Raw genomic sequence first — 26,654 nt, forward strand, 5'->3', positions numbered from 1 at the left:
ACACACAGATACGCACACTGTTGTGCTTACTTTGCAATTAACCCCACGCACAAAAATCTCACACTCTGAGAAATGTAAGAATATGCTGAGCGAGAAACTGGAGATTTTTTTCTCAGGTTGATCTCATTTGCGCAAACTCTCAGCATGTTTTGAAAAATCATCACCGTGCAGTTTTCTATTTCAGTGGCAGCACAGTTAGTGTAAAGGGACTGATTGCATCTGTCGAGATGGATTAGTTGAAGAGGAGCCTGGGAGATGGTGATGTTCCCCACTTAGAATAACAGAGCAGTGATACAGTGTGAATCACAGCAGAACCGTAACACAAAACTCCACTGAGACTTTCCTCACTCTCCACCTCGGCTCCTGCAGCAGAAAACTACGCCCAGCACACTTTCGCTTCCAAACCCACCCTCACCCCCACCACAACGCAACTTCCTGTACAACCCCTCCATTGGCTAAGACTGAAACTGTGCTGAGCCAGGTCCTCAGCTGCAGCCATGAGACAGTTACCAACCATCACATATTTTATCAAAGGGGAGGTGGTGGTGATGTTGGGGGTGGGAAGTTGGGGGCAAAAAGAAACAAGAAAAGGATAACTGCCTTATTAACTATTTACTGGCAAAGGTCAGGTTTAATCTCGTCCCAAAGGAGAGGCTTGTTTTTCCTTCCACGTGATGATTCCAGCAAGGGAGCCAAACAGACAAACACAAACACACTGGTAGAGGCAGAAGCCAGCGATGAAGAACAGAACAAACAAAAGAGATGCATGAGGTGAAACAGACGTGAGCGATGATTTACCACGATACAAGTGCTTAAACATATATCCATCATCAGCACGGCAACGGACGCAGTCACGAGTATATAAAAATCCTGCTAACTGAATAGGCGCAATAAAATAAAACACAGTTCCGCAGTTTCTCTCATAGAAATGGCAACAGCTCAGAGGTGTTTTACTGTTCCACGTCATAAAAAGTAGGGGCCTTGAAAATTGCAAAATGCCTCAGCATCATTTGTGGCAGGGTCAATTATTTCCCAGGCAGAGGACAAGCAAAAGTGCAGGTGGTTAAATGTTTTCATGCGCTTTCAGCCCTAAATTTAGTTTTGCCACAGGATCCACTTTAATGAGAAAATAAGGGCAGTGACCTTTTTCAACTCCCAAACCTGCATTTACAAGGAAAAAAAACAACTGCTGATCTCAAGTTTTTGAAGTGCAATGCTCACAGCGATTTTGAGAAATCTTCCACATGGCTGCAATGTCATGGCTTCTCTGTCTGATAGACCGCTCGTCCAGCCCTTCTGTAATTTAGAATAACAGTCGCAAGATCCGGGCCTACAAACATTCTTTTCTCCAATAATATCCACGCGGTTATGTTCCAAAATCAATGTGTTTTCAAGTCAAATACAAATATTTAAATAGCTCTTTCCATACATAACTTCACTGTCGATTCCTAAGCTAAAACATCCAACGCAAGCTTTGGACAGGAAAAAAAAGCAAAAAGGAAAAAAGATGTGGTTTGGAAATTAAGCCTACTGATGTGCGCATGTTGGCGAATACAACGCAGTGGAGATCAATCAAGCGCTCTGGTCACTGGCTAAAGAGCAAAGTGTGTGATTTGCTCATGCACGGCATAGGGACGCGCTACCAGCCTCTCGAACCATCAACCTGGTGAAGGGAAAATAGCCACGAGATGGAGAGAGAGGTGCCAAAATAAGCTTTGACCCCTTACACCTCTTGTCAGTCTCTCGTCTATTAGAGGTTTCCGCTGACGAACGCGTCGCACCAGTCCAAATAAAGAAGACTGAATTGACCACTGAGTTTAAATAGCAGCTTAGGGAATGCATCAATCAAAAATATGTGCTTTCCTGCTAAACCCACATAACAAATTGAATTGAGCCTTGGACAATATTTTTTTAATGGAATTTTTGCCTTTAATTTGACAGTCAGTGGAGAGAGGGGGGGGGGGGGGGGGGGTGAAGAAAAAGGCCCAAGATTCAGCAAGGAGCTGTGATATATATGGTTCACTCTATTGGTGCACCTCAAGCTTTGGAAAATATTTCAGAAGTGTAACATGCACGTAGAAAATGTCTCTGTCTGGTTTTAGGAAGAGATACTAGATGAGGTAATTATATAGTGTTTAATTTGATTTCAAACCTGGTCCTGCACATCCATGTTGACTTTTAAGGAAAAATGCCTTCATTTTCCCTCCATACACAACTTTGCAGCATTCAGTTGCTTCCCAACCATGCTGTACATCGTCAGCATAGACGCACAGTCCATTCTCACACACACACACACACACACACACACACACACACACACACACACACACACACACACACACACACACACACACACACACACACACACACACACACACACACACACACACACACACACACACACACACACACACACACACACACACACACACACACACACACACACGGTGTGTATGGCCATGCCGATGCCAAGGGCATTGTTTGTTCTTCGCGTACTCCAGAAGTCCTGCCCTGTGGCTTTGTCGTGTTCAATAGTTCAATACATCAATTCCCAAACACACACATGCGCACAATCCCCCCCACAGAGATGTGAAAGGCAATCTCAAGGATGGAGCAGCATGTGTCTGTCCTCAACAAGCCAGTGTGTCCTGTGCCAAGGCCTTCTCGTTTCAATTCACTAGCCTTTAATGGCTTGTGCAGCGCCTCAGCGGCCTGCGTCCTTTACACAAACAGGGAGCACCAAGGGCTCTGGTGGGAAGTGACACCTCCGGACATGCTGTTTAACCACGGCTAAAATGAGTGGGTGAACAGGCCCTATTAGTGGTCGGATTATTGCTGTTTGCGTCATTTATAAGGTGTGTGTGTGTGTGTGTGTGTGTGTGTGTGTGTGTGTGCGTGTGTGTAGGCGAGTGACAGAGATCGGGGAGCTAGTTCCTGTGTGTTTGTGTGTTTTCCAGTCAGCTGTTCATCATTATTGTTATTACTAGGGGGTCTCTTTTGCTGTGGACAGTGCTAACCTGTGATCCTCGGGAGCCTCTCTTGTGGTCCCAATCGGAGCGGGGGAGCATCTGTGAGAAAACAGAGACAGAAACATGTTCAAGGCGCAGTCCCACACATCCTGTTTCTGTTGGTGTCCTACAACAGAGGCCCCGCCATGATGGAGCAGCAAAGAGGAGGAGCAGGAGTGGTGATGCAAAGGGCTGAGGGCAAGCGGGGGCATAAATGCAAAAAAAAAAAAAAAATGGTTTTGTTTTCTTTTTTCATTTTCCATTAAGCGCAGACATCTAATGCGATTTCATGGTCAGGTTTGGTTTACTTTAGCTCCCATTCACTGCCTAAGGGGCTGGTGGAGGCTGAAGATTTTTACGCTGCCTAATCGTCAGCCACTGTGTCCTCCCACAGGCCTTGTAAACCTGTTTTCCACTTTCGTGGGAGTCACCAAATGCATCAGCTCTCTCGCTGATTTTCGGCGCACACGTTGCAGGAGGGCCGAGGCAACATTACAGCCGCCCCCTCCCCTCTGCCTCTGTTAGGGCTCTCTGGCCCAGAACTGAGGAGCCCGGTGAAACCCAGCATGCCGCTGTGACAGATTGCTGCTGCATACGCTCAGGGGCTCGGGAGACGAGCCAAATTGATAATTCAGGTGTAATTTACTGAGTCAGCGGAGGTCACCGAGTTGTGTCACGCTGTGAGGGAAAACATTAGGAAAACCAGAGGGTTTCAGTCGCCTGTGCAATGGGCCTGTGTGGACAGCCGTGTTGTTCCACTGCTGACGTCTAAACAAACACAATAGCGGAGGTATACTGCTCCTTTTGCCGTTTTATAAGGGAGTACAGTCTATTACCGACCATAGGCACACTGTGATATCTGTATATTGAATTGAGGACTGAACAACGTTACTAAATTTTCTCTCCCAGTCAGTAAACCTCCAGCTATGTCTAAAAACACACATAGTTTTAGTTCTATGTGCCGTTGTGATTAACTTATCTGGCTTCGATACTTCTTTCTCTGCTCCAATTCGGTGTAGATGAATGGAAAATGTCTTTGTGTTTATTACAGCATTAAAGTTGTTTTTTTTAATCACCAATGTGTGAACTTTTAACTTTAGCATTTTCAATATTCACATCAAATAAGTCAATGTTCTGAACATAATGGGAAATTAAGGCCTATTTCACAGCTGTGTTTATTCAATTGTGTTTTTAAACAAATAGACTTAATGTCAAATATATCTTCTATGTCAAACATAAAAAAGTCCCTGAAAACCTCAAATGTCAAGTGATTTCTGTAATATTAATGGAATTTGATTGCCAGGAGCCAACATAAACAAACACCCCCCCCCCCCCCCCCCCCCCCCCCCCAGCTGTCATCACATTTTGATTCAAACTTTGCTCATATTTTACGACATCCTGAAAGTCCATTTTTTCAACCGAGCATCACCCTCCCCTAGCGAGTGAGAAAAGCAGAGACAGGAGTATTTGAATGTGAAATAACCCAACTTTTACAACTTCTGCAAAAGTTGTGCGGTCATGTGGGAAACCATCGCTCACAGTGAGACGCTGATTGAGAGACGTATAGCCACATCTACCGTGAATGCAGTTTTGATTCACAGCAGCTTCTGTTCATCCTGTCTTTTGAATTCATGTAAACATTTTGATCCCTCAAAAAGTCTTTTGACGGAATAGAATACAAGGTCTGGCCTGTTGGCCTCTTTGTGGGGTAGTTGCTGTACACCTCATCCTTTGGTCAAGGTTCTGGCAACAATGGGCATCTGCGCCACAAAAATGATAACCTTGACAGTGAGCCAACAAGTTCGCTAAAAGAGCAAGCACACACAATGCAGTGCACGCCCATTCATAGGGTACAACAGCCTCTCCATAGTTTGACATTTAGGAAGTAAAAACATTGCAGCATGAGGGGGTTTGCTCTTTCATAACAAGCTTCATTCTCTCGTCCTCCATTTTCTATCCACAGCACCACAGCTACGGAGAGCCTGCCGTCTCCCTTCGTCAGCATGATCATATCTGTGAGTCACTTCAAAGCTCCATCGAGCGTGCACGTGTACCGTCTCATGCATTAAAACAACAACAACAACATCAAGCAATCATCTGAGGGGCTCACGTATGAGATGTGAATTTTTGTAAATGATAGTATTAACCAGCCGGTGATTTGTCTTGTCTCATCCTTCATGGCTCTGGTGATGGGGGTTTTGCTTTTACGGTATAGGAGCGGACAGCGGGCTGCTCCATGGTCCCGGCCGAGTCCTGTTCTATTACAAGGTCCTAGTATCAGTGAGGCTCTCCAGGCGCACACACATAAACAGGCTGCGGGTCTGACGGTCTTATGTAATCCAACCTTTCATCTGCCTTCTCTGAAAGAGACAGACCCAGACTACATAAACGTCTACATGGACCCTTTGATGCAGCAAAACAAAAAAAACACACAAAATCAAAGCCGAGCGTCGAATCTGAGTGGCACAGATAGCCCCTTGAGTGACTTGACAGGCCGCGATGGAGTTCATTTCCTCTGAGACTGGCTGAAAAGTTGACAAAAGTCAACAAACACATGTAGATGATGGACTGCTCGCTTTCCAAATCAAACAGTGGCTGCAGTCTGGTGCCACCGTCCCCAAATGTGTTCAGTAAACCGATGTGAAAGTTTGGTGTCAGTGATTTCAGAACAGACGATGATGCAAACATTATCTGTTGATGCAAACACAGTTTTTCTGAAATAAAAAGCATCAATAACAGTCTCGCGTATCTTATACAAACATTATCTTCTGAAATCAATCAAAAAAGGAAAACAATCCAGGATAGACCCTTTTAAATGGATCGTCACCAAAATTAACTGGCCCATTTGGGACAAATTTATCCAGTTCTTTTTGCGTAATCCTACAGACAACCCCCCCCCACCCCCCAAAAGAAATGTCATGGGTAATAACATGAGCTCCTTGGTATAGGTAAGAAACACCTTTACTAAAATATGTACATATGACTGTGAAATATGATGATGATAGAGAAGAGCTTCACAAATAATAATGTTAAAGAATGGGAAGAACATAAACAACTGGTCTTGTTCAATCTTTATTACCATGTTTTGCTCCAGGAGGACGGAGCACAGCAGTCTAAGATTATACTTCAAACATTTGACAGCTCACTGCCAATATTGTGTCTGAAGAGGTAAAACCACACATGAATGATTTCTTAGATATCTCCTGGTTTCTCATGGACACCCTCCAGGCAGTATAATGCGGTGAGGACAGTGAAGTTTCCAAATGGATTTGTTTTTGTCCTAAAGCTCCAGTGCACCTACTGGGAAAAATAGCAACTTTGTAGAAGCGATGCCCTTTGTTTCACCCTCTGCTAGATTCCTGTATGCTGCCCCATAACTCAGAATAAGGCAGGTCTAACAGTGGCTCTCCATCACTTACAGCAATACCCCTGATATATAAGAGGCCGAAACGAAACAAGGGGAAACAAAAATGCTTTGTGTCCATGAAAAGTGGAAGCATGTCCTTCAATCACAGCGCTATAGACACCACAGTAACATGATACACTCAGTGAGGTCTGAGGCATTTTTATGGGACTCTGGCTCCAGCGTGAATGTGTTTCTGGTGATTTACTGTACTTTCAGGATCCGGAGTGATGCTCTCAAGAAACAAATAAAATAAAAAATATGATCGTGTTGTTAGCAGCAAACGTCGCTGACGCAGCTGCAGGTGACCCTTCACGTTCCAAACGTTCAATTTAATATATTTTCTTTACTGGGTGTTATTTTATAAAATCTATACAAGACATGATGCCAGCTTTCCACATACCTCATGGCAACTGCTAAATTACACCCTGGATTTAATTTGCCCAGGTTTCGGGGTATCCGTTTCATTTCCGCTTCCATGAACGTATTTCTGTCTTGTGGCGCTCACAGCACTAAATAATCTTGATTTAAAAATAAATCTCCAATAGCAAGTGTCTCTCCAGGAACAATGTCCTGGTTGCTGTGGATAACCCCAGACTGTTAACAGTTTTCTTTGGAGCCGTTTTCCACCCATGACGCCTGCACACAGTGAGGTCAAAGCGAGCTCTGGAATATCAAGAGTAACCGATACAACGTTCCTGGAAAGAGAGGTTGCTTTTCAATGCCGTGAGCACTAAAGATACAATTTCAAATTTACCGCCAGACTGACATGGAGGCTAAACTTGGACGAATTAAAATAAGTAAGAGAATTGTTGCTGTATCAAAACACACTGGTAATTAACCTTCACACAGAATGAAGACATACTGACTTGATTCAGCTGCAGCTCACTTCACGTGTCCAGTCTTTCAACGCCAAGCTCAATGACAAGATGGTTCAGAAACATTTGTCGTCATGAAGCTAAATAATGGGAGGAATACTCATACGCCTGAAAAATGTCAGAAACACAAAGAAAAGGAGCAAGCCAAAGTATGCCCGCCGCGCTCTGTAAATGCTCTCTCATGACTCAAAATAGTGGCGGCCAAGTAAACTCCCGGCCTTCCTCTCACCCAGAATGTTAAGAGGGCAGCAGTGTGGATGCCAGTATGCAGCCGTGCCCTGTCCACCACCATGGCTCCGAGCCACAGCCCACTGCAAGCTGCCATGCCTCTGAGGTGCTGGGTAAACACCATGGTGTCAGAGCACAAACAAACTATTGGAATATGCTTGCTGTTTAACTCACTCCGGCCAATAACCAGTAGAGAACCACTTCCCTGCCCGTGTGAAGTGGTGGAAGCTACGGCAGCAGCGCCCGTGGCGAGGCTCCGCCTTCACACGGGACGACGCGAAGCCCCGCGCTGAGCCGGACCCACTGTCATCCACGTACTCCAGAGCTCAATCTGTCTGGCAAAGGAACCGGAAACGGCCCTGTCCTAATATAGCTCCGTGCAAGATAACTGCTAACGGGGTTTCTTAATCATTCATTCACGATCAGGCCTTCGTTCTTTTTTTTTCCCCCCGCCGCCTATTTTGTCCCTCATTATCCGGTTTGACACGAGACGAGTTGATGTGTGTCCACTCGGATCTGCGGTGGCTGTATTCGCTCGTTAGCGCACCGGATTCACCAGGACCCGAGTCCAGTGTCCTCCGAGGACACGGTTTCAAGGAGTGCCGACTTGAGACCTCCTGCCTGGAGAGGAGAGAAGCAGAGGGGAGTGAGAGGGCGTGTGCTGGTCTTTCAGCATGGTCGGGTTAATTAAAGTGGTGTTGAAGAGCCACGAGATCGGTCTGCAGGATTTCCAATCAGCTTGACCCAAGGGGCTTTATGCACCATCTCCTCTGTCCAATTAAAGCCACTATGCTCTCACTTACAGGACGGCCTGCAAAGTCATGAATTCATACGTATGCCAACACACACACGCCCACACCCCCAGACACACACACAGGGTCTTTAAATATCGGAATATTTTCTTAGTTATTCCACCTCATTTCATTTATCACTACTCCCCGTCAAAGACATTCAGACATCTGCAGTGCTCGACATCCCTCAGACATCCCTGCACTCACTTTCACTTCGGCTCACGGAGAGAAAGTAGGTCAGATTCTACTTAGTCTCACTATATGTAGGCTTCAAATATGACAGCGGCTTAGTGAGGGCACCGAATCGAACACTGTCGTACCCACTTTCATGGGGGTTAGAGCTCCAGTCAACTCCATATTCAGCGTCATGGCTTTGAAAATTAACTGTAATCTTGTTTTGCACCTGTAGATGGAGGTATTCTCATGACTAGTGTCATATAGCTCTTTTCTCCTGGGACCCTCTTTGGAAACTGTCCTTGTAAAGAATTATGATTATATTGATATATACATTTCAGGATTAGGATTCTCTTCTCGGATAATGAGGAAACTTTGACGCACCATTTGGAATAAAATAAATATTTGTCCGTTATAATCGTTAGCATTCAATTTAACATCTCTATTAATTGCTATCTAACTTTTGACCTTTGATTATTGAACCTTCTATTTATCTGTTTCTCACTCTGAAGTGTAGACAGATACAGGCCACCAAGGTAATAGAGATTATCTTGTGTTACTTTATAGACGTCAACACCTAAGAGATTTCGAAATGTAGCTTTTCGCCCTCAGAAACAGAATCGCTAAAACAATGACAGAGTAAAATGATATATATATATATATATATATATATATATATATATATATATATATATATATATAGAAGGTAGATTTTCTCACGATTAAAAAACAGATAAAATAGATGGAAATGATACGTAAATAGGTATGAGTATTGATATTCCTACTATTTATAATGTAATAACCTTCTCCCCCGTTTCAACTCTCATCCCTCTTGGAAAATCTCTTCGTAAACTGAATTTAATTGGACACAAAGCAATAGTAATACAAGAATGCAATAGAAAACAGATTTAATAGGGGTGTGTACAGTACACAGTGTAACTGCAGGAAGAGTGTGGAAAGGCTTGGGTCCAGACAGCCAAAAAAAAAGAAAAAATGTAGACCCAAACTGTCTGGCTCTTTGTCCAGGTGTCTCCAAAAGCCTCCAGCCACCTCCTTCTCTGCCACATCCACCCAGAGCACGACAGCCGTCCGCTGGAAGGACACCTATAAATCCTTCCCTGGCTGCCCGCTGAGGGGAGAGTATGGAGAGTCATTCCTATTCACGCTGGCTAATGTTTTACAGGTTTTACCGTGGGGGTCAGTCATCGTGGGTCATTTGCGTCATCGCTGGAGGGAAGGGAACTATTGAAGTGGGCTGCCAAAGTGGAAGAGGCTGTGTGTGCAGGGAATGAGGAACACATTTGTAAGCGAAGATTAGCGCGCGCACGCACGCACGCACCTAAAAGATGTTCAGATCCACACCCTCTCCGGTCTCTCTCTCTCATGCGCCGGCCTGTCAAGCACACACAGACTTTATGAACAAAACCACACGTGCATGTGCATTAAAAAAAACCTTCACAAATTCCCACCCCGTGTGTTGTGTCTGCACGCCGCTTTCTGTTTACCCCTCCCCTAACTCTTCACACTTTCACTTTCTCTTCTAATTTCTGGAGTGTGACTAATGGGATTTATCGTCTTTACATTTCCTGGGAGAGACTTGAGCCTGATCCTAGAAGAAACCCGGTGTGCGAGTCCCTACCAGAGATAGAGCTGTCGAGCTCCCAGGGCGAAAGCCAGGGACTCAAGGATGCCATGGCCTAGAGAAAAAACCTCGATGGGAGTACCCCATATTCTGACTTCAAAAGTGAACATGGTGGCATTGAATGAGTCGCAGATTTAGCAAAATTCTCCTAATGAAAGCCAATACGGAATTAAAATATTTTTAAAACCGCATCAATGTGGTCTCACAGATAAATGTATTTTCTTTAAGAATATTATTTTTGTAGCCAATGTTTTTCTTTGCTTATGTGTCCTGGATGGCTCCCCGTCAAGCAGTCAAGTTCCCCCGCTCCGCACTTTCAGCTGGGTGAAAGAGAGGGTCTGGATCTGGCTGGGCAGACCTGGCAGACCACCTCAACACAGCATGCCAAAGCCATTAGTGTATAATGGTCCAGTAAGGATTACTGCTGGGGCCTGGAGAGCCGCGAAGGGAACACAGCACTCACTTGTTTGTTTGTTTTACAACCCTCTGGCCTGTACAGTCTACAAGGTGCCAGTGGGCTTTGTGTGGTTTAATTCACAGTCCGATTCAAACGGTGTACAGTATGTCAACAGCGGTGGAACGTCTCTGGCCGCAGCGCAATTGTTTCGAAGATTTGTGCCAGAATGAATCGGTTGTCGCGTGGCGATCTGTTGAACAAATCCAAGCTCACTCTCCTGAAATAAACAGAAACCAAACCTGCGATGTCGCTCACTCAGCGCTCGACACATTTCGCAGAGGTGACTGCACCTGCTTGGTGAATTACATCATGGGCACAGCAAACTCTCTCTTACAGGACAGTATGTGCTTTTCATGTGTTGCTGTGTTCAAGTTCATCAGAGAAGATGGACAGCAATGAGATAAAGACGACATTTCCCCATCATCCATCAACTCGGTGATTCAGCCCTTGAGCCTACTTCAGCCACTTTGGTATTTTTCCGGCAGAGCTTTCATTACAACATGGAAAATGGTCTTATTGATTTATGTGTCTTCTTAAAGACTTTCTGTTGTGTTTATGAATTACATTATGAAAGGCCAGAGTGTGGGCTGACAAAATGGTTATGCTACATTTCCCCCTGTTTTGTTGCTCATGGGTCTTGTTCAAGCAATAAGAAATGGATGGATCTGTGCTGCTTTCGTGCCCAGTGCAGGTCTCGGACAACAGGGCTGGGTGTTACAGTTCCACTATAAAAACATTTTATGAAGCCATAAGTCTGACTGGGACAGGAGGCAATATTTCTTTTGGAGGATGTGATCTACGTCAAGAGGGGTTTTCAAAGTTAATGAACAGTTGAATAACAAAACAATTTGGACTGACATTGATATGAGAAAACTGAGGCTAATACCTTCAGCCTTTGTATCATTCTATTTATTGGCTAAATCATGGCCTGTCGAAACCTACTTTTTGGTAGTGTCCAACTTATATCTTTGCTTTGAGATATTTAAGTGGACAGAAGATGAGAATTTAAGATCACAGAGTTCAGGCAAAGGCAAAGCAGTGAGATAATTTGTGCATGCACGCTGACTCCAGTGGATACGCTATTTCATCTTTTATCCATAGGCGCTGACTCAGGCAAGTGTGGCAGCACGCACGCACGCACGCACACACACACACACACACACACACGCGCACACAAACACACACAGCACATAGAACCCATTCCCACAGGACTCCAGAAAACAGACAGCAGCTGCCCACTGAAGCATTCGCCTTTATAAATTACTGACGTAGAAATATAAAGGCACAGGCCGGACAGTCCCTATGTACTGAGTGATGGACTCAAAGCGCATGTGCATGCTTGAATGTGTGTGAATGCCAGTAACTAATAAACTGCATGTGTACCTGCGTGGGGGCATAAATCTGCTCTGCTTCCTCTTTTTGCAGCTGGAATGATTTGCATTACGGAGCCTGTTCCCCGAGAAGAAGCTCCGGTCAGCCCCACGGGGCAGGTTTTCCACCATTACCTTGTAAAATGCTTGCTTTGTCAGTGAAATTCCCAGAGGGCTCTTGTGCCCCATGTAGAAGGGGGAATGCAGGGGTCGGCGGGGACCATGAAGGTACAGAGGAACAAGAGACTGGCCCTTCGGTGACACACTCTAGTGGGCTTCTCACTACGTGGGGAAGACATTAAGATCTAGCCAACTTGGAGACCTGGCCTAAAGCGAAGCGAACTGGGCGACAAGATACAGGAGATGTTGGGCGTCCTCTGGGGAAATAGGCCGCAGACTCCAAAAGTGACAGAAATCCATGTTCTTCAATCACACCCTCACTGGGCCTCACTGAGGATTAGCTAGCATTAAACAATATATACTATCTGAAAGCACTCTGTCCCACTCACCTAAATGATATATGATGTGATAATAACCAAAGATAGTAGTAATATTGTATTGTAAATGTATTATGCAGTAAGTATATCATGATGTATGGTTTTAGTAGAGCTCTTTACTCAAAGCTTCTTTTTTGCCATCAGTAATTATTCTGAAAATACTCAAAACTGACAAATTATAGGTATTAAATGTTAATATTGTCACCATATTATCAAACAGTAGCTAATTTACTCATCCCGTGAATACGGAGCAACATTAACAATTGTTTCGAGCCTTGTTTCTGGACACCTGCTGAATTTGAGTCCAGAATTCATTCTCCGCTTTCCACCAACTTCTGTGGGAAATATCTCTTTTTAGTTGCCAAAATCTTTTCTATGCTCATAAGATGGTTTCTAGCTTTGACTTTGTGCCGTTTTGTGCAGAGCAGGAAGTAAACAGGGGGGTTATCTGTGATTTTTGAACAAGCGAGCGCTGGCTCTTCTTTCTTTACTTTTGCTGCAATGCAATGCGACATCATCCAGCATGGTACCGCGTTGGCCAATGACACGCACGCAAGCGCACATTCCTGGTAGTTGACTTTGTGACATGAACATCAGTTTACAGTGTTTCTCTCCCAAACGTAGTGAAGTATAAGTATAAAGTAGCATCAAAAGGAAATACTGGAGTAAATGTGCTTGGTCATCTTCCACAACTGGTGTAAACACACACGTCTAACAGTACAGTATGAGAAGACTTGTGTTTGTTTGTCGCTGTGCATCATATGTCTGAGTTTATCCGTCAGTAGAAGTACAGTATAGCATTTCCCCTTACAGCCGCAGTGTATGTCTGTGCATGGCTCTGTTTTCATGTCTGTGTGTGCATTTAGTTATGTAACGGCATGCATGTATGTATGTGTGCCTAGGATCTGGAACAGTATTAAGGCTGACCACAAGCTGGGAAAACTTTTTCCTTTTTTTTTTTTTTTTTCCTTTATCAGTTTGCTGTTCAAGCATTAAAGGAATCCTAGTAAAATACACAAAGTACTTGTTTTGTTTTTTTCTCACTCGACAACACAAAGCTCCTTCGAAGGGAAACATTGCTGCTGAATTCCGCTGATCAGAGCCACTGGTACCACCCACACACAGCAGGCCAAACGGCTACTTGTGTTTACCTAGCCATGTGACTCAAGCTACAGTACGTCCAGTGACGTCAGCGTGCATTCCACACATTCATCCGTCTCCGTTCTCACTGATACTGTCTCAGATGATGAGGAACAGTGAGATCAGAGATCACACATTATAAAAGCAGCAATCCTTCACCGGGGCCGTGTTTGCTACATTTTTCTCCCCCTGATCCGATAAATAAGCGCTACTCTATATTCGCCATCTGTTTTCATAAACAGTTGTGTGCTCACGAGCAGCTATTGCCTGAAATAGTCTTCCTGTTCCACTTTAAACATGGAATCCATAAATAATTGCAAAACTGCTGTCAAGAGATGGATGGAGGGAACAAAGAACTCTCTCTACATAAATATGCATGAATACTTCAGTTTTAAACTACAGTATGTTTTTGTGCTTTTGCTTGTTGTGTTGGGAACTTATTGTTGAATTTGTGTATTTTTCACTTTTTAAAGTTACAGATGGCAATAATAGCAACAAGGATCCAACAAAATAGCACATGTATGATAATGTACAGTAGCTGGATGAATGACATGAATCTGAACTAGCGGTACAGCACACAGTTATTACTTGCTTAAGTTAATTAATGGTGAATGAAAAGTGAAAGAAGAAAGATGTAATGTCATGTTTCCTACTGTAATGTGTTTAATTTAGACAAACATATAAAAGCATCTTTGATTTGCTGATGTTTATATGCGTATGTATGTATGTACAATACATTTGATCATAAACATCAACACAGAAAAACAACTCGGTGTCACTTTGTCGTTATTAAAGGAAAAAAAACAAACTTATCCTCGTCTTTCCCTTCACTGTTTTTGTCCTTGAAAATATGGTAGCTTCATGCGTTGCATTCTCTTGCTAAAAAAAATACCCCCTCTCACAACAGGGAACATTTAAGACAACAAAACTCCAAAAGACCTTCTAAATTCTTAGCCTGTCCTAAACAGTCCTCTGTGCAGCACAGCTGAGGAAACAATTTGCTGAGACCTTTGCCTTTAACATTCTGCTCCCCACGCTATGCTCCACAGAACAGCAGGCTCATCTTGCTACCATCTGCGAGGAGAAAACATCACGGAGAGTGGGATGGAGGCCGCGCTCAATCAAGCTCAGCCATTGCACGGACCAAATCCTCATTTGTTATTCTGTTAATTGGCAAATCAGTTACGATGGCAGGACAATGAATCAAATAATGAGACAAAAGCTTTAGCCATGGTCTTTAGGTCGTGTTCGGCAGGGGTTCACATCCCATGTATGTGCAACAGAGTTGGTTTGTAGCCTGAAGCTTGTGTGACTTCTCATCTGTAATTGCTGTAATTGCACTTTCCGTAGACCATGTAAAAGCAGAAACAAATAATGTCTGAATAAATGACGACCTTCAGCCAGGGTGTTTTCACAATCCTGGCCCGAAAAATGCCCAATTGGAAAGGATAATCCAGTATAATGGGAAGTAGTTCAATTAATTAGGGAGGTAGACCAGAACAGAGGTATCATAAAACTGAGCTATAAACAGCTTCAACTGCACTGTTGATAAGGCTGCACTGTGTAAGACTTGTAAATACAAAATGGCCACCCTGGAGTTAAAAACTGTGGAAATGTGGGCATTTTTTTTCCATCCGAAAAAAATCTGCACAAGAATTATCTTCATGTGCGCATCAATCTAATGGAAAACAGACCCCAAAACAAATCATCTCTCCACATATGACCTGATAAGTACAGCAGCACCAGCAACTAGCAGTGATAAAGAGGAGGGTTGGGATGTGAAGACCTCACAGATCTGACTGTCACCGCCACTGTCATACTGTAAAACCCTGCAGAGGATGGTGGAGGAGGAATCCACAAACAGACCTCGCCCGACTTGCGTCCACACCCAAACCCTTCACTGTCGACGATTACAGTATCACAAACTCACCACGGCAACAATTACGAGCTGTCAGAAGTTGGAGGCCAACGGCCAAATGACGTCGGTCAACTAGCATGGAGATTGTTGTGGTAGGATAGTGTATTTTCCATGTGTCACATTTTATGGGGCAGCAACATTTCATATTTTTGGGATTTACATTTTGTGCGGGGGACAAAAGAGACAGAATAAACCCCAAACTGTTTTTTATATGAATTAATCAGATGAGATAAGTGTTACTAAGTGACTCCAAGAAAAGCTGGCAGGCAGACAGAGCCTTATGCCCTCTCTTCGAGCTTCCAAACATTTCTACTTGAAGTTGCATGTATTACTTCCTGTTTGCAGCATGTGAATCCACCCCCCCCCCCCCCCCCCCGGCTCCAACGCTCACCTTGTCCTTGGGCAAGTTCGATCCCTTCGCTGAGCCGGCAGTGCCACGCTCAAATGTGAGCAACCAGGCCACCTGCGTTGGCAGAACGGGCCTCGCCTCCGGCAATTACACCCTCAAACTGCGGTTTCGCTGGGTCATGGTTCGATACTGGTCCCTGGGTGCCGCAGGTCACAGCTCCAGTCACATGCACCAATGCACTAATGGGCATGGCTCTGCCTGACCCTGGGCCCTGAGACTCGAGGCCAAGTCAGCCAGAAACCCAGCCGTGTCTCAAGGCTGAGCTGTAAGGCAGCACTTCTTTTTTTACGGCCGTCATCTGGTATGGCTGCCTCTGAATCACACACACGCTCATGAACTATTCCTTGTGCTTCCTCTGTCTGACTCTTTTTCCTCTACCACGCACGCACGCACGCACGCACGCACCTCTGTGTCACACGGCCTATTTTCCACTGGGGTCTAATTGATTGGAAAATGGAGACGGACACCTGTGCGAGCGGAGCCCTGTTGATTTGACAGAGACACAGAGTCTATTACGGCGCTCCTGCCCCCGACTCAAACACGTCACCCAGACAACCAGTCAGTCCTCATTGTTAGCTACCAATCACACTCTGGAGGAGTAATGGAGTCACGCATCCACATCCACAAAGAAGGGATGGTGGATCGCTGCGAGGTATGGGAAACGGTAATGCCCCTTTCCTCAGCAGAGATACACCCCTTTACCTCTTTACCCCTTTCAATCGGGGAATGGGTTGGCATTAGGCAGTTTAATGCTTTCAGCATGAACACATCTCTCTGAGTAATGACAACAGATACAACACCATTAACGGCTTCCCTATGTGTTTGGCTAGCCGGACAGACCGGCCACTAGGCTGACGATGTTTTTTCAGGATTGGAAAAAGTACGACTTCGTGGAACTCTGACGGATTTTGGCCATTGATGTACTTTGAATTACACAGCTCACTGGTTATTGGGGAGGAACAGCAGATCCAAGTATATCTGACTTAATTTGAAGTTCGGTACATATTAATTAATAGATTATTTGTGTACTCCGGCACCCATGAAATTAAATAAGTAGTCATTTTCATGATGCTGCTTTTTTCAATTCAGTTATATATAAACTAAAACTGAACTTGCTTTATTGTCCCCTGGCACCCTGGGGATGGCTGGAGCCATATTAATCTCATTTGGCACAGATACAGAAGAGAGTATGTTTCCTTTTCATCCGAGCTCGTCCTCTCACCGGAGCGAGGGAAGAGAAAGGAAAAGGCAAAGCTGTAAAGACGAAGAACCTGTAGAAAAGAGAGGGGTCAGCCGTTCAGTGGAATTCAACAGCCCATGAAAGGCAGGCAGAAAAACGAATACATCTGGCGTGGAAATATGAGGGGTGGTTCGTCAGGCATTACGAACTTTGGAGATGAGAATAATAGGAGAGGGGAGGGCGAGAGGACAGAGAGTAAAAACCGGGGGCTAATTGTGAAAGAGATGGGAGCCGAAGAGAGACAGAGGACGACTAAATCAGACAGTAGAGAGAGAGAGAGAGAGAGAGAGAGAGAGGGGCTCACAGTGAGAAATGGGTGGATGATGAAATAAAAAGAAGAAGGCTCTAATCATACAAGCAAATTGTGAAACTATAGACTAGGGGGAGGAGATTTCAGCTGTAGAAGTAATGTCTTTGAGCGCACACAGGACAAGATGTGGGGGAAAGAAGAAAAAAAATGAACGCACCTCCCCAGAGTGGGGAGCACTGTGTTACCATGGAAACAGCTCTGACGTCAGAGCAGGCATTATGTGATTACTCATGGAGTCTGTTGAGGAGCGGGCCAATAAAACAGGGACCATTACTCACACACAGGGAGATGGCCGGAGCTCAGGTTACATACATGCTTGCATTTGCACGTGCACTCACACCACACGTACACTAGAGGCAACAACAAAAGCGTACGCACGCACACTCGTATACACACAGTGCCAACTCATTCTAGTAGCTCCACCTCAAATGAAAAGCAGACTGATGATACACTGAACATTTTTACAATCCAGACTTGGCACAGTTCTACAAGGGCTCCTGATTTGGGATGGAAAACGTGCAAACTCAGCGTTTGCCAGATAACCCTGGTGCTGAGGAATGAGGCAATGACTCGAACACTCGTCGCTCGGCGCTGAAACCTCGACACCAGTGTCACCGCGGTGACTGCAGACCACGAGTCCGGCTCTCTGTCGCGACAACGGGGAGAGAAAAACTGCGTCTCATCAGCACAACCGAGAGTGTATCTCTGGCAAAATCTGCATGTTCTGCATTCCACACATTCTGACCCGCGTTTGACAAAGTACATCAAACATGCGCACCGACATGTGCGCTATTGTGCGTCACAACACGCGCATGCACACTTCCTCTCGCCATCTCCCACACATTCTCCACTGGGAGTTAAAACACTGTTAGGGCTGATAAGGATCCAGGCAAACAGTGTGGATAAACAGTCACTGTGGTAATTAAGAACCACGGGCCTATCAGAGAAGAGTATTCCGAGACAAACATGTGATCCAGACTCCATTACTGAGGGCCGCATGCATTCCCACCACAAAGGCCATTAGGTGAGTCCAGACAGAGTCAACAGAGCCCCAAAATCCACAACTGGCTCTGGTACTTTCAGCCGTGATCATATTAACTGTTAACATATTACATTTTCACCTAAAACGTCCACTACACTACTGCACTAAATTAGAACAAATAAAACAGATAATCTCTTAAAGTATTCACCTTCCTTCATTCCAACATGATCCCTCAAGTTAATGTCCATGTGGTATTTGGTGCGAGAGAGGGAGCAGAGCAATGCCACAGCTCGACAACAGCAGTGAGTTGAAGAGTAATGATATGAAGGAGGAGCTTTTCTGTTTCCTCTTTACTGTTGAAGCCTTGATAAATAACCATCGTGATGCTCAGTCCAGCCTCTCACAAGAGGAGCACAGCAACATTTTTATCATCAGAGTATTTAATTCATTCAATTCATCATTGAAAACAAAGCTGTTTGCTGTGGGTGTTCCATCTTTTTAAATCAAATGAAATGCTTTTGTCCTGGACTGAGAGACGGACTAAAAATCAGAGACCCTCAACAACTTACAATTGGCTAATACAAAATGCTTTGTCGGTTATATAGCATTTTATTCATGTACTTTTATAACATAGGAAGTTGCTAATGTATGTATTGCGCTATTATTATTAAGATAAAGATGAAGATGCACATTTAACCCTTCATCGCTGTCATGTTAATGTTACAACCCTCAGTTTATTTAGTCCAACATTAGTCTGCTGCCTCAACTCTTACAAAAAAGTACCACAGTCTCTATTATCTCAAGTAAATAACAAGGCTCATTATAGAAAGAGTCTCAGTGTTCATTGTTTACAGTTTTATATTTTCAGTATAATGTATACCTAATTTATTTCCAAAGCATTAAATTAGTTAAACAATTTTTTACTTAGATTTCATGTGTCTTCACCGACCATGCTGCAAAAAGGAAGAGATCACCACAGACATTAAATGAGGGCAACAGCTGAATAGAACAATTTGGATGAAAATGAGTTGTTTATTGCTCACCATGTTCTCTCTAATTAATTTGCAAAAATGAATGCTAATAATTTAAAAAAAGATAACAACGGTGAGCTTGTGATGCACGTGGCATTTTTAACACCACTTTTAAGACAATTTTCACCCGTGTTTAAAGAACAGTATATAATCATAATAATAATCCTAATAAACACGGATGAATTCCCATTTTAACAATTCAAAATTAACGAGAATTATGAGCAAATGTCTTGCCAAGATATTAATACCAAATATTGCACACAGATGTTTGCAATGGCCCTCTCCACTGTTTCTTTCTTTTTTTGTATCCACTGCAAATGAGACACATTATTTGTGATCAAAAGACACATAGTTAGTGTATCAGAGCTCCAGTCATAGGCACCTGTCTCTCTCTCTCTCTCTGTGTTTGTACAGAACATTACACGTGGAAGCTTCGCCCAGCGTCACTCCTTCTTTGTCTGTAGCATCTGTACTTTCAACTATCCTTAATGTGCATGACGCAAGTTCAGTTATTGCATTTGGGACAAGTGTTCCATGTCACTTCTCTGCCACAAATGTGACTGAGCTCTGACCAAAACCTGATATACTACACTCTGCATCATCACTAATTTGGTTACAATGATACCATATCTGAGTTGATCGGATTAGAGGGCTTACAAGCCCAACAACTCTCTTTCCCTCTGTCTGTCTGTCCCCACAAAGGGTGTGAAAGTGTCTTACGTGTGCACCTATTAGCAAGCACACATGCATTACAGCTTTTGTGAGTGTGTGTGTGTGTGTGTGTGTGTGTGTGTGTGTGTGTGTGTGTGTGTGTGTGTGTGTGTAAGCTGCAGTCCACCTGGCAGGCCAGTGAACTTAATGAGACTCATATTCATGCAGCATGTGCAGTCACATCCGCTGCCTGAGGCTCTGACCAGGTGCTCTGACACACAACACATTCAAACAAGGTGAGGAGGATCCCCTCAGAGGGCCGAGCCGCTCGTAATATCACTGTGACCAACAACATGCCACCCAGAAGCAACATTTACCTTTAAAAATTCTCTCCCATAACATTACCTGACCTACGGAGGGAGGCTCTCCGCACCTGATCTCAAACAGGGCGAAGGAGTTCCTTTTGAACTCCTGAAAAATGCAATGACATTGCATGTGATCACATTGGTTTCTACTGCATATCTACTGTAAATGTAGCATGTCGCTTTAAATGGGCAATCCACTTTATTTAATGGAAGTAAAATGGTGTAAGTTCCTTACATACTAACAACTATCCTTGTGTCAAATGTTGTCTGTCTATACTTTTTACTTTTTTTTTTTTTACTGTAGACGGTGTAATAATCAGCTTTCCACTTTACAATAACGCACAAAAATCTGTCCAAAAATACCCCAAAATTATGTGAGATTATTAGATACGGCCTATTTTGGGTCAATCAAGAACATGATCAATTCCAATACAAAAAAAAGTTTCATCTATCAAGGATATGAAAGATATCACCACCATGAATGGCCGCAGGACCAAAACCTCACAACATAGTGATAATTGATAGTAGTAGAATAGTTTTCTTATAAAAATGGCAATGACACAGCATCAGATCACCTAAAAAATAACTGAGCCAAAAGCTTTCACATATTCACTCGTTGCCTGTGCAGTAAAAATGATTTCATTAAATAACTGATTAAATATAGGAGCCATATGTTTAATAGATTAGAAGCAGCCAAAACCTTAGGAAGAAGGATGTTTCTGTATTCAACAGAATATAATACAATAATTGCTCGCTGTGATTTCTAATAGTTACATGTCACACAACTTTTACCTTGACAGACAAAGCGTTGAGCAATTTGCTCCTATACCTATTCACACACAACAATAGTGGCAGTGGCAATTTGGTCATTCAGTGCCTTGCCCAAGTAAACTCGGATATGTGGAGCAAGAACCAATAAATCAGCGATTAATGGGCAATGAAATGCACTTAATGAGCCATAGCAACGTTAATCTGTTAATGGAGAATGGTTTTGATTTTGATATTTTTTATGACCAGATTGTTTTAGATTTGTTCCTCTGAATCCTTCTCCTAAGATTATAAGATCCCTGCTGCAAAAGACGGACTTTGAGGACTGAGGAAAAGACTGGGAAAAAGACATTTAAGAACAGTTGATAACAGCGGGGATCAAACAGGAATGTTAATGCTAAAAAATGTTGTCCCATCCAACCATGATTGTTGGCTGTTAAATTAACATTGATAGGGTTTGGGATTTTTTTCCCCCTCTAGACTTTTAGAAAAATGAAAACATCAGCTCCAAATACATTATAATACAATCATGTTTTATCCCTCACACATGGAATAGGAATCTCTCTTTGCACACTGGTATTGAAGCAGTGAGAAAAGTTCAAAGATGTGTGGTTGGCCCAGTGGGAAGTATCCTGGCCGGGTCTGGACCGGGTCCATACTTGGACCAGTCAACTCAGACCTAACAACACAAATATACTAATGAATCACAGCTGCATAGTCTGAAGAGAAGGCCTCCTCCATACTTTATTTCCCGAAACCATGCGAAACACTCCTTCACCACCCTCCGCCTGCTCTGCTTTCTTCCTCACTCGCTCGCGGAGGTAGACCTTCACTCAGAAGAACCATTACAGCGATCACTACAGTAGGTTTTCTTACAACAATAACTGTTTAGCTACTGATGAGAGGCCTTTCAGAGTTCACTCTCTTCCACAAACCTCTACTCGTGATCCTCACACTACCTCGGAAATGTCAAACTTCGTAGGGCCTATGATTCAAGGGGCGACCCGAGAGCAGATGAGTGTTCAGAATGTGTTGAGCCTCCAGACATGTGAGACAGAGTGAAGGTTTATCTGCAGCCCACGGGGCAGTTGTCTGCAGCGACCTGCAGCCACAGCAGGCCCTGTGGATATGAACGACTTGGCCAGTGCAACGCCGGCAGCAGTGGAGAGCCTTACAGGACTTTGAAGTGCGTGTGTGTGTGTGTGTGTGTGTGTGTGTGTGTGTGTGTCCGTCCAACATGCATCATCTCCCCTAATGTTTTCTCTCAAATGTGACCCTGGTTCCAGTTCCTTTCCAGCAGCTGACCACCATATGTAAAAGGGCCGCACAGGTCCAGTGAATCCCGTCTAACGGCCTGCACAGATGCCACTTTCCTGGAACAATTCCTCCTCTGTGTGTGTGTGTGTGTGTGTGTGTGTGTGTGTGTATGTGTGTGTGTCTTTCTCCATGCAAACTGACTCTAACGTTCCACACATTTCCCTCGGAGTGTTTCACCTCTGTCTGGAAACAATGAAAGGTGCCGGGTGAGAGTTGGGGAGCAGAGAAAAAAGTGGAAGAATTCTGGAAAATGGCGCGGCGGGGGAAAGGGAAACACATGAGGGGGGAAACTTGTGCTGCCGTTTGGACAAGCGTTGTTGAGGGTAAGTAAAAAGGGAAGTACGTAAACTAGCAGCAGGTCAGTTGTGAGGGGAGGAGGGAGGTGGAGAGAGGGCAGATTATTGACTTAATAGCAGAATCGAGGCTGTCAAGGGCTTCAGAGACACTGTTTGTGTAGTTTGGATGGGGCCTGGTAGAACGTGCGGCGTGATGATGGAAATCTTACACTTACTCAAAACAAGCCCACTGACCTTTTCATCTACCGGCCCCTGAATCAGTCTTAACATTCTGTCAACGTGGAAATGAATGAGAGCTTATTACATCTGTGGCAACATCACAGGCACTGGCCCCCTTTAACGTGTGTGTGTGTGTGTGTGTGTGTGTGTGTGTGCGTGCGTGCGTGCGTGCGTGCGTGCGTGCGTGCGTGCGTGCGTGCGTGCGTGCGTGCGTGCGTGCGTCCGTGCGTGCGTGCAGCGTGCGTGTGTGTCGTCTGTTTGTATTTCCTTCGACATCCAATTGCATTCCTGCTGTCAAGCAACAATATGGGCACACGTGAAACAAAGCAGAAATAAACTGTATAAGCATGTAATGCTGTCAGGTCGGCTCCCAGCTCACTGTGCCACAGCAGCAGAGTGAACAACCACAAGCTTGTGGCCGTGACGAGAGACGTCAGGATTTTACTCACAGTAAATTGAGTTGCTTCTTGAAAGTGACCAATCTTCATTACCATTGACATTTCCGAAATAATGAGATCATGTGCGAGAAGTGTTTTCACAGGAGGAGCCACCATTTTGTTGTCTGGACTTTGTCTGAATTCCAAACAGACAGGAAAAAAGGCCTGACCCAACATCTGCCTGAAACGATATAGCCTCGGACTTTTCCCTGGGGAAAAAATAACAAATGAAGGAGCTGCTGCTCCCAAAACGGAGCCAGATTAAAAACTAAACAATATCAACATATCAATAGCACACAGCCAAGCTTATGATTAAGATCAATGGGAATTGATATTTTCCTTTTCCATAGATCCTGGACATTTGGCAGATTTTTGTCAGAAATTGGAAACTGACTGCCAGCTGCGGCTTGGCAGGTATTGAAGCAATACAATTTTTTGAAATGGAGAAATGCTCGGACTCCATTATGAACACTTATATGTAACATAAATGAAATCAAAAAATGTCTTTCAAAAAGTGGTCCAAATATTCACAGAGAAATATTCGAGGGACAATGCCCTGAAATGAGGTGTTTATATGGAGAATAAGTCGAAGCCCATAATGTCACACAAAAAAAAAAAAATCACAAAAACCCTAAGAGAGATCAGACTGCCCCAAAAGAGAACTGCTACAAGATGATCGCAGATGAACATACTGTGTCCAGGATTTGATTCAATCAATATGAAATTCGTGAAATGCCTGAATTTTATTTCCTCCCTTATTACCACAAATTATGGACAAGATCAGTTACAGTACACCACAAATCGTGATGTGTGTATCAGGTTTAGAAGCTGAAATCAGATTAGCTGAAACATTATCATCTCCCGCAGGAGACTGAGTTAAGACTCACATGGTGGCACAAGACAAACCAATAAACTGACTAAAACAAAGATTTAAAAGGGGAAAAAAAACAGAAAAATGATTTGGCAAAGTTCTTAGGAAATGTTGTGATTTACACATCAAACTGAAAACGAACAGCTGACTGGTGGAAAAAGGAACCAAAACAATAAACTGAAAGGTGCTAAATTCACCTCAACGCTGACGGGGACAGCTGTATTACAATTCCCTGTGTGTTTGTACGGAAACTAATGAGCAACGCCTTTCACATACATCTACTTACTCACGTTCAATAATGATTATTCACTGCGGCTTTAAAATTTGAAATAGATTGAATTGGCAAAGGAGACAGGGGGCAGAAAGCATTGGGCTACATTTAGTGATGCTCCAGCGGGAATGTATGTCAGCCTGGAGCAAAACACGCACAATGACAGACACCTTTACATTTACATTTACAATGAAAGGTGCAAATATCAGAGAGATAATGAGACCTTGATGTATTGTATCATAACTAATGAGCTGACAGACCAGGACGAAAAGCTTCATGTAATGTCTGAAAGTGATGACTGGGAGAGGAAGGAGATGGCCTGTGGCTGATGGGCAGGATGGAGCCTCCTCAGCACCTGGTCTTTCCTGTATCCGCCTTACATAACAGAAGCACTCGCTACACTTCTGAGACCAGTTTAGAGGAAACCCATCAAGCACTTTGGTGGGAACACCAACAATCCTCAGATAGTATCGACTGTCCCAAAGTGTGTCAAGACAACATTTCCCACACCAGCAGCCTGGACCGTTGAATTAAAAGCAGGTTGGGTCCATGGATTCAAGCTGTTGACACCACAGACTCTATTAGAACAATGGAAGTAGTCACCGGCTCCAGAATTTTAAGCCAATGAGGGAATGCCTGAAGCCTGTATTCTCTGGAATCATCAGCAGGTGGTAACTCACTCCATTTCTGTTGAAGTCTATGAGAAAATGATTCGACTTCTCACTTTATTTATTAACATCAGTTAACATTTTCCTGAGGGGTTTATGGTGTCGATCCATAGTTTCAAGTCTTCTCCAATACAGCATGAGGTTCATTTTTTTTAATTGTGGTCTAATTTGGGTTAAGATAGACGATAAAGCACCATATGCATTGGAGCGTGGATACAGCATGATTGACAACTGGCGCCGTCCAATTGGTGCATAGTTGCAGGTGTAGGTGGGCACACAGTGGACGAGCTCTGAGTCAGACCCAGCCCCGCTCATATGTCTGGTTGCAAATAGAAACAAGACAGCGCTGGACAAAATGCTAACACCGAGGCTTCAAAACCACAGGTCACAAAGCAATGGGTGACATCACAGTGGATTGCCCCACAGTTGACATCAAATTCTGATCCCATCATCTTTGTGCCTCAGCAGAAATAGAGATTTATCAGCCCAGGCTGAGATTTTCCAGTCTTCAATTGTCTAGTTTGGCGAGACTGTGCCCACTGCAGCCTCGGGTTTCTGTTCTTGGCGGGAAGGAGTGGAAGCCAACGTGGTCTTCTGCTGTTGCAGACCATCCTCGAGGGTTCTGCTCAGCACAGTTGGTGGTTAACTGAGTTACCGTTGCCTTTCTGTCCAAACCGTCTGACCATTCTTTTCTGACCTCTCTCATCCACAAGTAGTTTCCATATGCAGAGCTGAACTTATGATCCTTTTCATCCGTCATCTTTTGATGTTCGCATCATTTTGAGTAAACTCTTGAGACTGTTGTGCATGAAAATCATGAAACAATAGTTTCAGGGAAAACTCAAACCCTTGCAGTTGGCAGCAAAAAAAAAATCACGCTACAGTCAAAGTCACATTCTTCCCCATTCTGATATTTGATGTGACCATTAATCAAAGCTCCTGAACTGTACTGAATCATTTTCGGCATTGCACTTTTGCTACATGACTGGCTGATTGGTTAATTACACGAATGAGCAGGTGTATAGGTGTTACTAATAAAGAGCATTTGTCATGCTGTAAGTCTCCTGCCGGCGCACATGCTCACGACCACATCAGTTCTCGCCTGCGCTCGACCACAAACCCATGTGAGACCCGGCTTAAGTTCCTGTGCCATCAATTCTTTTTCTATGGGTATTTGAATGGAAAATAAAGCAAAGTAGAAAGTGTGCTTACAGGGTAAATGTGTTTGTGTGTGTGTGTGTGTGTGTGTGTGTGCGCGCGCACAGGCTCATCTGTGCAACATCTGCTCAACCAGCCCAAGGCTCCTCGCCTCT

General features: G+C 44.0%; 1 protein-coding gene across 5 annotated transcripts in view; it reads right to left on the reverse strand.

Annotated features, from left to right (window-relative positions):
* Positions 1-26,654, reverse strand: part of pde3a (phosphodiesterase 3A, cGMP-inhibited) — a 64,066-nt gene that overhangs the window by 24,619 nt on the left and 12,793 nt on the right. For 3 of the 5 annotated variants that reach the window (XM_035642348.2, XM_035642345.2, XM_035642346.2), the window contains one exon: positions 3,018-3,068. The exons of 1 other annotated variant lie outside the window; for it this stretch is intronic. In XM_035642348.2, coding sequence (XP_035498241.2) covers positions 3,018-3,068 — 51 coding nt within the window. Of the gene's footprint in view, positions 1-3,017; positions 3,069-18,655; positions 18,730-26,654 lie in introns of those variants that run through there. One more of the 5 variants, XM_035642349.2, reaches the window with a different exon arrangement.

This window comes from Scophthalmus maximus, chromosome 7 (genome assembly GCF_022379125.1).
Source record: "Scophthalmus maximus strain ysfricsl-2021 chromosome 7, ASM2237912v1, whole genome shotgun sequence".
Lineage (NCBI taxonomy): Eukaryota > Metazoa > Chordata > Actinopteri > Pleuronectiformes > Scophthalmidae > Scophthalmus > Scophthalmus maximus.